This window comes from Mesoplodon bidens, assembly GCF_964165515.1.
Source record: "Mesoplodon bidens genome assembly, chromosome: 10".
NCBI classification, from domain to species: Eukaryota; Metazoa; Chordata; class Mammalia; order Artiodactyla; family Ziphiidae; genus Mesoplodon; species Mesoplodon bidens.
The window spans coordinates 81,255,963-81,270,115 of record NC_138172.1 but is presented as its reverse complement, the minus strand read 5'-3'; the positions used below and the strand labels follow the sequence as shown (position 1 = coordinate 81,270,115).

At 38.3% G+C, this 14,153-nt stretch overlaps 1 protein-coding gene across 1 annotated transcript in view; it reads right to left on the bottom strand.

Annotated features, from left to right (window-relative positions):
* The window catches only part of EFHC1 (EF-hand domain containing 1), a 62,138-nt gene that overhangs the window by 38,625 nt on the left and 9,360 nt on the right, over nucleotides 1-14,153 (bottom strand). The window contains exons 3-5 of the mRNA XM_081245474.1: nucleotides 6,373-6,660; nucleotides 1,755-1,904; nucleotides 405-597 (exon numbers count right to left, since the gene is read on the bottom strand). Coding sequence (XP_081101600.1) covers nucleotides 405-597; nucleotides 1,755-1,904; nucleotides 6,373-6,660 — 631 coding nt within the window. The remainder of the gene's footprint in view (nucleotides 1-404; nucleotides 598-1,754; nucleotides 1,905-6,372; nucleotides 6,661-14,153) is intronic.

Genomic DNA, 14,153 nt, shown 5'->3' with positions numbered 1-14,153 from the left:
AAGCAAAGTCTGAAAAGCACATAAGGAAATGGTAAGCTGTATCTCTGAATCAAAACAAGCTTGTTTTAGAAATGCATTAAAAATCTGACATGAAATTGCTTCAGCTCAGAAGCCTTGCTCTTCCACACTTTAAATAAATCTTCCACACTTTAAATAAATCTTCCACTGCTGTTTTGGTTTTGTTCCCTTTATCTTGGTATCAGTCATCTCTGCCAGACCATTTCAGATACAAGCTTGGATCGAGGGTCCAGTAAAGAAGGGAAGTTATGGGAAAGCTGCTTTTTGAGAACCTAAGAGAACACAGCAAGCACCTCCCAAGTGTAAAGGGAATGACCACACTGATTAACTCCTTTGAGATCCAGGAAAGGTCCCAATTAACAGAGGATAAACTGAATCACACATACTTGCATTCTCCACCAAAACCTTGGGGATGCGCTGGCGGCTCATGAGGAGTGGGAAGGGATCTCGCCCATCATTCCGTTCGTGGACCTCTCGAATTTCCACTGTATCATCCATGAGATAGTAATGAATGATGTAGGTCCGACATTCACCAAACATGCTGTCTGTATCATCCCAGATCGCATAGAATCGAAGAACCTTTGAGGAACCCAAAGCAGTGACTTAAGTAAAAATTCTACAGGTGGAGAGTTTAACTTAGCTACTTTGGCATTTCTGTATCAGACAATGATGAAAAGATTAACCAGAAAGACTATGACATAATCTCAGATGGTTAAAAACAAAGTATTCACCAAAGATACAAAAACATATGAAATCATATGCCAGATGTCAACAGCTGGAAAGTATTAAATAATAGTCTTATAAGCTTGTGCTGAGAAAGAATGATTCATTTTGATCCAAAATATTAGTCAGTGAAAGAGAAGCTGAATTAAAAGAGCAGTGGGCCCTTTGTTCAGTGCTTTATGCGTGTTAATAAAGGTACATGTGAATGGTTTGTATATAATTAGTATGGAAAGAATTTTCAATTATTAATCAGTCTTTTTTTAGCTCTTTCAACTGTTCCTTCTAGTAACAGTATCAACAATACAATCTTTAAATACAAAATAATGACAGACATATGACTGATATAAAGAATGTTCTTAAAAGACCTTGCTAGTGCTAGGTAAAATTTTCTGAACTAAACGGAATTAGATGTCTGAGAGAAAAAAGCAGCAAAGAAACACTGAGGGTGATCTCTCTGCTTTCTCTTTCCCTTTAGTCCAGTAAAGGAGAAGACTCAAATACACCAGTCCACAAGGGGAAGATAGGAAGGTTGGAACAGAGCTGGAAAATACCCAGAACATTCTGTACTCACACATCAATATAAAATTGAACAAGGAAGCATCTGCAATGGGAATGCTGTGAAATTACTAGTTTAACACTAGAAACCTACATAAATGCAATAGCTTTGAAATATCCCAATAATTCATTTAAGGTTTCCCAAATGATTCTTTGACATTAATTCATATTTGAGAAAAGAAGTAGGTGGTTAGAAGTAAAAAGCAGGGAGCAGATGTTGCTCAGCAATTGCTTTAAGATTTAAAAGTTTGGTGGAGCTCACAAGACTTAACTCCACAATCATCTTTGAACCTCTGATATGAAACTCAGGCATTCCTGTACCTCTAACCCCAGAAAGATAGCACTGTATCTGACCAGTTAAATTACAGATGTAATGTTTCAAAATATACATCTACCAAAATAACTTGCTAATAAGCAGTGCTACATTTGGAAACAAGTAAACCTACTGGGTCACTTACTTGTTTGTCAAAGGTGAGAAACTGCTTCAGTTGATCAAAGTCTGTTGGGGTCACATACTTACGAAGAGGCTGTTTCCGGAGTTCAGTGTAAGGATCGAGAGCCATCTTCTCTGGTGGATTTAGTTCAATTCCTTGACTTTCCAAAAATACCTACATAATTCAAAAATTAATAATGATTATCTTTCTTGAAACTTCTCAAAGTAAATATTAAGTGACGCTGTAAAAATAAGTATAATAAGAATTTCTAAGCTACTGCCCACCTTAACCATTAGTTTGAAGCTTGAACATGTCTTAGCAGTACTAAGCCTTTGATTGACCCAGCTCTATAATGCAGATAATAACTGATAATCACCTTAAGTATAAATGGAAGACATGATGGTAAGGTAACTGGCTTCAAATATGAATTCAGATCAATTAGATTTAAGTAGGTACCCAGGAACAGAGGAAGTACTAGGATTGCTTACATACATACATCGGAAACCTAACCATAGTTTGAACAATATGTAATTCATATCAGGTTTGGGGGCAAGCTGCACAATGGCAAAGTTAAGCTGAAGTCAAATCCCCAGCTTTCCATCTCATTTAAAACAAATATATGATTAAGTACTTCCCGCAAAAAAAAGAAAGCATACCCGCTAATTATTTTAGACCAAAAAATATTTCAGCCAAATAGGAAAGACGAATCAAGTGCTCAAATCTCCCTAAAAAAAAGTTAAAGAAAGCATCTGAACTTGATGTGATCATTGAATTTTATTTTGCTAATTATGAGTAAATAAAATATTTTAAGTCACTATATATTTTAATACAATTTGACAATTCTTCTTAAAAGCACAATAAACTATCTTTTTTATTGACCAGAAAAGAACAATTTCCTGGGATCTGTTTACATTGCGGAACTGGAAATTAATCTGAAGTCTGGATTTCTTTTGGGAATTGTGTGGTTTGCTTTTGGACAATTCAACAGAAAATATACAGAACTCAGGGCCAAAATACATGGGTTCTAGTATCAGCTCTGCTAACTAGCTTATAATCTTAGTATTTAAAGTTTTATTAGGCAGTCTCCAATATCCTTTCTTTTTTAAAAAAATTATTTATTATTATTATTTTTTGGCTGTGTTGGGTCTTCATTGCTGCACACAGGCTTTCTCTAGTTGTGACAAGCAGGGGTTACTCTTCATTGTGGTGCGCGGGCTTCTCACTGCAGTGGCTTCTCTTGTTGTGGAGCACGGGCTCTAGGTGCGTGGGCTTCAGTAGTTGCGGCAGGGGCAGGCGGGCTCAGTAGTTGTGGCTCACAGGCTCTAGAGCGCAGGCTCAGTAGCTGGGGCACACAGGCTTAGATGCTCTGTAGCATGTGGGATCTTCCCGGACCAGGGCTCGAACCTGTGTCCCCTGCGTTGGCAGGCAGATTCTTAACCACTGTGCCACCAGGGAAGTCCCACCACTATCCTTTCAATATTATAATATTATGATCTCAACATCTATTAAAACTACTGAACTGCAGATGACAAAATTCTCCCCTCCCTTGAGATGGTCTACTAATGTAGCAGGATTATTGACTGAGAAATTTAATGGGTGTTTTACTCCTTTTTGTTGCTTACAACTGATAACCTGGCCCTTTGTTAACCTTACTTTAGGGATTTCGGCAGGAATGTAGAAGCTTCCTGAAGTTGACTATTCTTCCTGTCTCTTAGAAAAAGCCTAAACTCTTTGAAGTGATTATTCTAAAGTGTCCCAGGAGGAGGGGAGAGAAGGGAATGTCTTTGAGGGCAAGAAGACAGAAAGGGGGAGATTCCCCCAGCCTGGAAAACAGACACAGGTTGGTGGACCTTAGAAGAGCAAGACTCCCCAGGTCTCTTCAGGGACGCTTGGAGAACAGGTGTTCAGAGTCCAGTCTCTTACTCAGCACCAAGCTTCAGGGGGGTGCCCTTGGTCACTGGACAACCTAGGGACCCTGCATAGATAACCCCTTTGGGTCTGGGAGTGCTGCTGCTTACTTGCTATTCTTAGGGCTTAGAATCTTTGGCAAAGCTGAGGGCGAACAGAAACACCAGGCCAGTTTGACTGGGGCTCAATTAGGTCTTAAGTTACTTTTCAAAAACAAAGTAACATTTCTTGTGCACCTGTATCTGTGGAGTAGGATTCACATCTGTGACACCAGCGGTAATACTTTGGTGAAGATAATAAATTCTAGCTCTCTGAGTTCTGGAGCTCTATCTTTTAACATGTTCAGTTCATTCTGTCTATAGGACCATTTATGTGGAGCCATGAGGAGGGGGTGAGAAGGGATGGTGATGATGATTTGTGTGAATGGAGGTGGTTCCTTGTCTAAATCAAACTATAAAGCCAGTCTCTTCCTTATCCACTCATAGGTCCAGCTGTAGTGAAAACCATCAAATTAGATATGATGTGAACAAATCTCAAACTGTTATAGAAGCCAACTTGTAACCTAACAGATCAATTATTGAAAACATAATTCAATCTAATCATCAGTGCCTGAAATACTCAGCTCTTGTCTATCATTAGTAATTAAAATACAGCTGATCCCCATTATTCACAAATTTCTGTATTTACAAATTTGTCCACTTGCTAAAACTTATTTGTAATCAACCCTCCTGGCGCTTTTGTGGTCCTTTGCAGCTGTGCACGGAGCAGTGAAAATTCTGAGTTGCCAGCTGAGGCTGAACAACGTGAAGTTCTGCCTTCTTGTTTTCAGCTTTCCTGGTGAAAAAGTGTCCTTTTCATGGTCTATTTGGAGCCACTTTTTCTCACTTAACGTGCTTTCTGTTGGTGATTTTGCTGTGTAAAGCAGCCCCCAAAGAGCAGTGCTGTTTTCTGTTCTCAGTACAAGAAGACTGTGATATGTACTCAGTGCCACTAAACTGTACATCTAAAAATGGTTAAAGTGCTAAATTTCAGGTTATGTATATTTTACCAGAGAAAAAAAGGCAGCTGTGATGTATCTTAAGGAAAAAATACAAGTGTCAGCTAAGCTTCATTCAGGCATGACTTACAGTGCTTTGGCCATGACCTCAATGTTAATGAATCAACAATATATATTAAATATGGCATCTGTAAACAGAAAGAACACACAGAACAAGGTAACGTTTTGACCAGAGGCTTGTAGGAACCTAACTCTGTATCTCTCTTAGGAGCAATGGTTCAGTATTTGCTAACTCAGTGTTTGTGGTGACTGCACTGAACACAACTACCATTAATAATGAGAACTGACTGTAACTGGCTTAGATCAATGGCTCAGTGATCAACTTGCAAATGTTCAAACTGTCTGTAAAGACACAATTGTAAAAACAATTGTAATACCTTAAATTTATACATTTCATAATTTTTCATTGTCGGCACAATTCTGGAACTGCCTATGATAAAAAGAACTTCAAAACCTAAAAAATGAGAGATCAGAACACATTTGAAGGGGACAGTATCTCAAAGATGGTCTGGCACCTCCACCTTCTATACAGTTTTCTCGGCAGCTCTGGGGCGACAAGCCAAGGATGCCATGGCTCCTTTCCTCACTGCCCTGAGGTCCTGTCCCTGCATCATCTCATCAGTGAGGCCTTCCCTGCCCAGCCTTTACATATCGTGCCCCCTCCAACTCCCATCTCCTTTACTCTCTTTAGTTTCTTCCATAGCTCTTAGCAGCATCTGACATATTATACATTTGTTTGCTTATTATTTGTCTCCTCCAACCACAATGTAATAACCTCCATAAGGGCAAATACTTTTACCTGGCACCTAGAACAATGCCTGGCACACAGCAGGCACTCAGTAAGCATTTGCTAAATAAATTACTAAATGAAAAAAATAAATGAGTGAACTCACAGGAGCTCAGTGCATGGTAAAAATTAATCACATTTGGCATTAGGTCACATGGGATTAAAGGCATAAAAAATTCAGGAACTATACTTTTGCTACTAACATTTTTTTTAAGTGAAACAAATTTGGAATTGATTTCCTAATACCTACACTTTGTGCTAAAGAAAGCGCTCTCTCTCTCTCGCTTCTTTCTCTCTCTCTCTCTCTCTACAATTAAGTATAAGTTATCAAAAAATCCATATTTACGAAATAGAGAAATGGAGGATTTTTCTCACTATAAAAAAGTGTTTTCCTTTAAAAATGCTTTTATTCCAGGAATTCTTTAGATAGCAAGTTTCCCTAGAACAAAGCAAGTATGAGTTATGGAAAAAATACGAATTGTACAAAAAATTTTAGGCTCATATCTGCTAATAGTGGTAGTGCTATTTTTGTAAACCCAAACTTCAGCTAAATTGCCCAATGCCTCTTCCATATTTCTACCCCATCAAGGGAACTAGCTCCCCTATTCTCTATCTGAACTGGCATGTGAACTGATTTCTTATCAAATGATTCAGCTGTGAAGGGAATTTAACTTTATTTGAATGGATATGTAGCAATATCATTTTGAAAAAAATGATGTCACTACATAGTGATGGCACATAGGACATAGACAAATGCCATATTAACCTACACGATAATCCACTCAGGACAGATGATCAGTGCCCTCCTCTTACCCTAACAAGTGACATGTATCCTTCTGTAGATTAGAATAATGCCTAAGCACCACAGCTTCCAAAAACATATACTATACCTGTGTGAACCTGTCACAGTCAACAATGCGGTAAGTTCTGCCATAAATTGTGATGTTTATTCCTCGGTTTAGGTCTTTCCAATGGTAATGGTCTCCCCGGTCATTCTTGGCTAGGCGCTGTCGTTTGATTAACTTGCCTTGAGGGATCCCGGAGTTTTCCACAACAGGCTCTATGACAGACATGCTGCCATCTTCCAGATAGTAGTAAATGTTCACTTGGCGGATCCTGTAATGTTCCTCAGTTGACAGAGGAACATCTTCTTGGAAATAGGCATCAAATTTCAGCACCTGTAATACAAAAGGGAGGGGAAAATGGTGTAGTAGTGTCTCATCCAAAAATACCAAGTACCTTCCTGTGCCGAGAAACACTCAGGGAGATTCGAATACTCATCACTCCTTCTTCTAACTCAAGGGTTGCCAAACTACAATCATGGGACAAACCTACCCCTGCCACCTGTTTCTGTATAACCTGCAAGCTAAGAATGTTTTCATATCTAAAATGTTGAAAAATCAAAAGAATAAAATTTCAAAACACATGGAAATTATACGAAATAATTAACACGTAATTGCTAATGGTTGCTTTCCCATTACGAAGGCAGAGCTGAGTAGCTGGGCTACTGCTATGGACTGAACTGTCTCCCACCCCCACAATACTCATATGTTGGAACCCTAACCCCCAACGTGACTGTATTTGGAAATAGGGTCTTTAGGAGGTAATTCGGATTAAATGAGCCCTAAGGGTGGGGCCCTAATCCGACAGAACCGGTGGCTTTGTAAGAAGAGGAGGAGAGCTCTCCCCTCTCTTAGCCCACAGGCACTGAGGAACAGCCACGTGAGGACACAGCAAGAAGGCATCTCTCTGGAAGCCAGGAAGAGAGCCTTCACCAGAAACCAAATTAGCAGGAGTCCTGATCTTGGACTTGAAGCCTCTAGAACTGTGAGAAAATTAATTTCTATTGTTTAAGTCACCTGTCTGTCTGTATTTTATTACGGCAGCTCAAGCAGACAGCTGCAAAGCCCAAAATATTTATTATTTGGCTCTTCACAGAAAAAGCTTGCTGACCTCTGCTCTAAATACTCAAACTACGTGTAGACTGTTTATTAACACGGTCCTTGACAAGATGGCTTAAAGACCTTAACTCTACTAGCTTTACTTCAATGTCAAAAATCCCTCTTAGAATTTCTGGAAAGAATAAGAGACTATGACTTTGGTTTCAAAATGAAAATGAAGTCTCCAGTCCATTTCTTCAGGAGTGCAGTCCCCTGTAAATGCACATTAATGACATATTCATTCTTAGAGACTTTATAGGAATGACTCTCAAATCAACAATCCACCGTAGACTCTTGGGTGGCGTGTCAATACCCTCACTGCACTCAGAAACATCTATTCTAGATGAAGCAAATCCTAGGTCCTCTGGAAGCATCAGTGCAAAGTCAAAATGACACATCTACTGTACATTTGAAAAAACATTTAAAAATAATATAAAAAGCTTATGTTGGGAATTCCCTGGTGGTCCAGTGGTTAGGACTCTGCGCTTTCACTGACAAGGACGCCGGTTCAAGCCCTGGTCTGTGCACTAAGATCCTACAAGCGGCACGGCGTGGCCAAAAAAAAAAAAACTCATGTTGACATGCGCTGGGATTTTAAAATTTCTATAATTCTATTTTTAATACTTCTTTTCAGGGCAAGAACGTATTAGAATGATGCTTCAGGGAGGCAAGAGTGTTAACCCGAACCTCTACTAGAGTAAGAAGAACAAACCAAGGAGACTCTTTAGTGAAGACAATTATGGTTCAATGGATGGGAAGATGAGATAATGTATAATGTCTGCTGCGGAAGAACAAGATAAAAAGCAAGAGAGAACAGGCAGTTGCATAGGAGAAATATGAATATAATGAAGTCAAGACCTTAAAACTCATAATAAAAAGATGAGATGGATGAATGTAATGGAATGTTTAAAGGAGAAAAATCACATGATAAAAGCAAAAGACAAAGATCCTTTAAAAGTAACATTTTACAACAGTTGCAAAGAATTGAAAGAGGACATGATCAGTAATTCACGTACGAAATGGTCTGTACCTGAGCCACAGGCTTACACAGATTTACCTGAGAAGATAGCTCTGTAGAGTAGACGGTGAGCTAGATTTTAGACTTCTGAATTCAGCACGCACAGTTACTGTGGCAGGAGGCAACCTGAGATGCAGGGCTGGGTTTTGGGAAAGAAGTCAGTATTAGAGGAGAATCAGGATGACTCAACATTCTGACTTGACCAACTGAGAAGATGGAACTGCTATCAATCTGATACGGAGCAGAATGCAGTGGAGCAAGTTGGGGGGGGGGTTGGGAAACAAAATTAGGGGTTCAGTTTTGAACATGTTTAGTTTCAGATATCCACTGAATATTCAAGAGGAGATGTCAGATAGGCAGTTACATCTAGAATTCAGGACACAATTCACTGTGTAAAGCAGGGGTCCCCAATCCCCGGGCCGCACAGCAGGACATGAGTGGCTGGCGGGCAAGCAAAACTTCATCCGTATTTACAGCTGCTCCCCATCGGTCACATTACCACCTGAGCTCCGCCTCCTGTCAGCAGAATTATTTCATTATATATTACAATGTAATAATAATAGAAATAAAGTGCACAATAAATGTAATGCGCTTGAATCATCCCAAAACCTTTACCCGCCCCTCTCCCCAGGGTCCGTGGAAAAACTGTCTTCCACGAAACCCGTCTGAGGTGCCAAAAAGGTTGGGGACCGCTTGTGTAAAGGACATTTCAAGGCATGAGTCTGGAGCAAAGGAGTGAGCATAGACAAAGAAGAAGACGAAAGATTGAAGCCTGGGGCACCCCCAGTTTCCTATGCCATCTGTTTTCTAAGATGGAGGGGATGAAAATACCTTTGGCAACAGGAACCCGGCCTCAGAATGGGAGGCAGGGAAAAGATACACACACATTTTAAAGGCTCAAATAATCAGAATTTTTTGCATTCTGTTTTTTAAAATGTTAATGATAATGAGTTATTTAAAAACAAACCCTATAGAATTATGCCATGTGATCAGTACAAATGAATCCTAATCTCCTATGTTTGTACATTTACAGTAGTGAATTGTGACCACATGATCATTTTGTAAAATCCAAAACACTCCTTTTGAAGCAAAGAAAAATTAAATAATGCACAGTTAAGTGTTCGCTTTATATTCATTTTAGTACATTCAGATTGTACAGGGAAAAGAAGTAACTGATTATGTATATATGGTATATTTGGTATTTATTGAAGAAACTGACTATTCAGTTCACTAGGGCACTAAATTCTTAAGTTCTCGGTTATTTGGGAGTTTGTTGTCTGACATAAACTGTAAGTGGTAAAAATTTTACCCATTAAAAGAAAACCTAGAAGTTTTTTTCTGTCTGTACATTTATCTCTGATTTTTAAAAATGAATCCGTTTGTGCAGTAAAGTACTTGGGTTTCCTCTGGCATGTGATCTATACGTATGGCTAAAACTACATGTTTTCACCATGTAAGTCACATTACAGAGAGCCAGACCAACATGTGAAGACTCAGGAAAAAATACTCTAACCCTGAATGTACTTATTTATTTGACTGTTAATCAAAAAGGCACTTAGCTACTTATTAAGAACAGAATTAAGAGTTCTGTGCTCCACACAGAAAGAAATGACTGGAAAAGAGTTAATCTAGGAAAACTGTTTAGCAAGTAGTTAAGATAACATTAGCTTTCCCAGGTAGAATAAGAAGGAAATATATTATGTAAAAAGGAAGGAAAAAGGAATATTTAGATACTGTGCTTAAAAATTTATTTTTCATGGAATTTTACAGTTGGATAGATTCCTACATGTATTCTAACTAATTATATAGATGAGGACACTAAATATTGAGCCTCCTCAAGGTGCCAACACAACACCCAGAATTAGAATCCAACTCTCCTAACTCCCAGGAAGTGCTCAGAATGCCCCAAGAAACTTGGAACTATTCGCAATGATGTTAAATTGATGGGGAAGATGCTGAATATTTTCATATCACATACAATTATAAAAAGCCTAGGTACTTTTTAAAATTGTTTTTTAATTTATTCTATTATATCTGTGCATTGCATGCTCAGCTTGCCAATTTTCAGCAGTGACACAAATATGTTAATTTTATTTCTTAAATAATGATTCATCTCATCTTTTTCAACTAATATTTATTGCGTACCAATCACAGAATAGACCAGATGAATCCTTGCGCTAATGAAGTATACACTCAAGTAGGACAGATAAACACTAAACAAATCAGCAATACAAACTGTAATACACTACTGTGAAGGAAACAAAGAAAAAAATGATAGAGAAAAATACGGAGGGACCACCTTAGCATAGTGGCCAGAAAAAGCTTCATAGTAAGTCACACTGAAGGATGAGATGGAGTCAGCTGCTTAAGAGCAGAGGGAAAGCTATTCCAGGTAGGGGGAACAGCACATGCAAAGGTCCTGGGGTGGTGTATTACAATCTCAAGAAAATAAGGAAAATAAACCGAGTATGACTGAAACACAGTGGGTGAGGAAAAGAGAGGCCCAGGAAAAGGCTGCAGAAACAGCAGGGAGGGCCAGGTCTTGTGGTGGCTGCAAGGAACCTGTACAGTTGTATATGTGAGAAAACCATGGAGAAGTATTTTGGTCAGTACGTGACATGTTCTGATATTTATTTTTAAAAGACAGGCCTGGCTGTTCTGTGGAAAATGAATTAATGGTAATGGTGGAGTTGGAAATATGTAAATGGATTAGTTATATATTTTAGAGACAGAAATGACAGAGCTTGATGATAAGATTGGATGTGGGTTTTGAGGGAAAAGAAGAGTCAAGGATGACTTTCAGGAGGGGGTGGATAAATTAGGAGTTTGCGATTAACAGATACACACTGCTATATATGAAATAAATAACCAACAAGGACCCACTGTATAACTCAGGGAACTATACTCAATATTTTGTATAATAACCTTATAATAATAAGGGAAAAGAATCTGAAAAAGAATATATATATATATATATGTATAACTGAATCACTTTGCTGTACAGCTGAAACAGAACATTGTAAATCAACTATACTTCAATTAAAAAAATAAAATTAAAAAAATTTTTTAAAAAGGATGACTTTCAGCTGGGGGCTAGAGCAGCTGGGTAGTGGTAATGTTCTCCCTGAGAAGTAATATCATCAGAGCTGTGCTTTGGGGAATAAACCAAGCAGTAGACCTGTTATGAGCATAAAAAACAAGAATGAGACTAATACAACAGTTAACGACATGTTAGCTGTTAACACGCTGCTTGTTTGAACTAAGATAGCAGGAGAGGAAAGGGAAGTGAGAGATACTCGATTCGGCAAATCACTGAATGTGGGGAGTGAAGCAAGAAAGAGCCAAACGTGGCTCAGATTTCAAGTTCTTCAAGCTTGCATTACCTAGGGGGACACAGAAAGAGCACATCTGCGGGGAAAGGTGATGAGCTGAGCTACAGACACACAGACCCTGAGGTGCCAACAGCTCATCAGGTGAAGAGATCCCGCGGCGGGTCTGGAGTTTCAATAAGGTCAGAATTTGGAAATAAACATTGACAGTTGTCTACCTTGAGATGACAGCTGAAATCACAAAAGTGGGTGAAATCTCTCAACAATATAGAACAAGGAATGAGAACAGAACCTTGAAAACACTTACCGTTAATAAATGAGAGGAGGAAGGAAGGCCAGAGCAGGAGCATTGAGAGAGAGAAAGAGAGAAGAAAACCAGGAGAGTGAAGAGTCCTGGTAGCAAAAGAAAAGCAGAGTTTCAAAGAGGAAGGGGGGTCAGCAATGGCAGATGTTGTAAACAGGTAAAAGAGAATGCTGGCAAAGAAAACCTCTCCAGATCTGACAAGAAAAACAACACTGGCTACTAAGAAAAAGTAGTTTTGGGCTTGAGGGTGAAGTCAGCTTCTAAGCGAAGTGACAATCAAGTGAGGAAAAAAGTTGCTTAAAGGGTTACAAGTAGAAAGAAGCCTTCTTAAGACAGGATGGTATGACCCTAGGTAGAGAAATAGTCACCTGAGTGTTTGAAATGGCAGTAGGATGGAAGTTAAAGATGAAGAAGATGAAAGAAGAACAACACCAGGAACACAGAGTGGAAAGTTAGCCTGGGAAATAGATACAGTGGGTGATGATGACGAGAACAGTACAGGAACAAAGAGAAAAGATGCATGCACTCCTTGGAGATATCCTGGTCTTTATAATCTACGTAAGAAATAGTTATATTCTAAGGATGAGGAACGGTACAAAGAATGTCCAAAACATGGACAAATATGTTGGCTATTAAGTGGACTTCTGTGTATTACCAAAAAAATTTAAACTGATTTAATTCAGAAAACCCACAGTTTTCTTATCACAAAAAAAAATCTTAGTTTCAAAACCATGCATTTAACTACTCTACCTCATTATCTATGGTAAGAATCATTTATAGAGAAATGGTGATGATCCAAGTAAAAAGGGTAGGAAAACAAAAATGTAAATATTCTTTTCATGAGCACTATTTTTAAAGAAATGAATTACAAATAATATTTTAAAAGTAAAAATTAAGTAATGACAATTAGCATAAAATTACATAGAAAAACAAAAAATAAGAAGCTTATTTCCTATTCTGGCACAATTCTCCCTCTTTGAATTTCATTAATACTTTTTTTCTTAAGTCTTTACTGAATTTGTTACAATATTGCTTCTGTTTTATGTTTTGGATTTTTGGTCGCGAGGCATGTGGGATCTTAGCTCCCCGACCAGGAGTCGAACCTGCACCCCCTGAATTGAAAGGCGAAGTCTTAACCACTGGACCATCAGGGAAGTCTCTCATTAATACTTTATTACCTTCTAGTTTACGATAGTTATTTGCGCTTGTTTTCAGTAAAAATTGAACCTAACCATTTGTATCTTGATAAACTGTTAAAATGCCTATCCCACTCCTCTCTTGTATTTTCACCCCTTTCCCTTTTCTACTGGTTTTGCAGTACCTGTCACAGCTGTAAATAAACAAGAGAAATAAGAAAAAGGTAAATACCCAATCATACCATTGATATGGATGTTTAGGTTCAGCCTATAAGTGGACGTGTCAACATGTTTGTATCAAATGAGTTAGTTGAGATGGGGAAGGGGAGATGATACAGATTACGTCTGATACATTAAAAAAATTTTTAATTAAGGGATTATTAATGTAAATGGCATATTTTCACCACTAGATTATTTTGTACCTTCCAGCCTCTAGCTTCAACAGGTACTCTATTAATAAAGATTGGCCAGCTGGATGAAAATGGTATAGACATTTAACAAAAATAATAAAATGAAAAGTAAGACCAAAAAAAGAGAGAAATAAGATAGGCTAAGAGTAAATGAAGAAAGCTAACTTATAAAAACTAGTCAGTAGTTCTCACAGCCAGTTATACATAAAAATCATCTAGAAATTAGAATCAGTGAGGGCTGGGGCAACATCCAAGTTTCTTAAAAGTCCCATCAGTAATTCTGCTGCATGGCTAGGGTTAGGGCAAGCTCACCTTAGTGAAAAGAGGAAGCTCAGTGACAAGGAAAATCAAGGATGATGTGGAAATGTTAACAGATGGAAATAAAGCAACTCACATTACAAAAGCATAAGGGTAAACAAGACACAAACAAAAATGTTATACTACCCTTTGGTTATATTATGCCAAATCTGAAATGTTCCCTGAAAAACAAAACTTATGGAGACAGCCTGGAGAAAACCGACAACAGATGAAGTC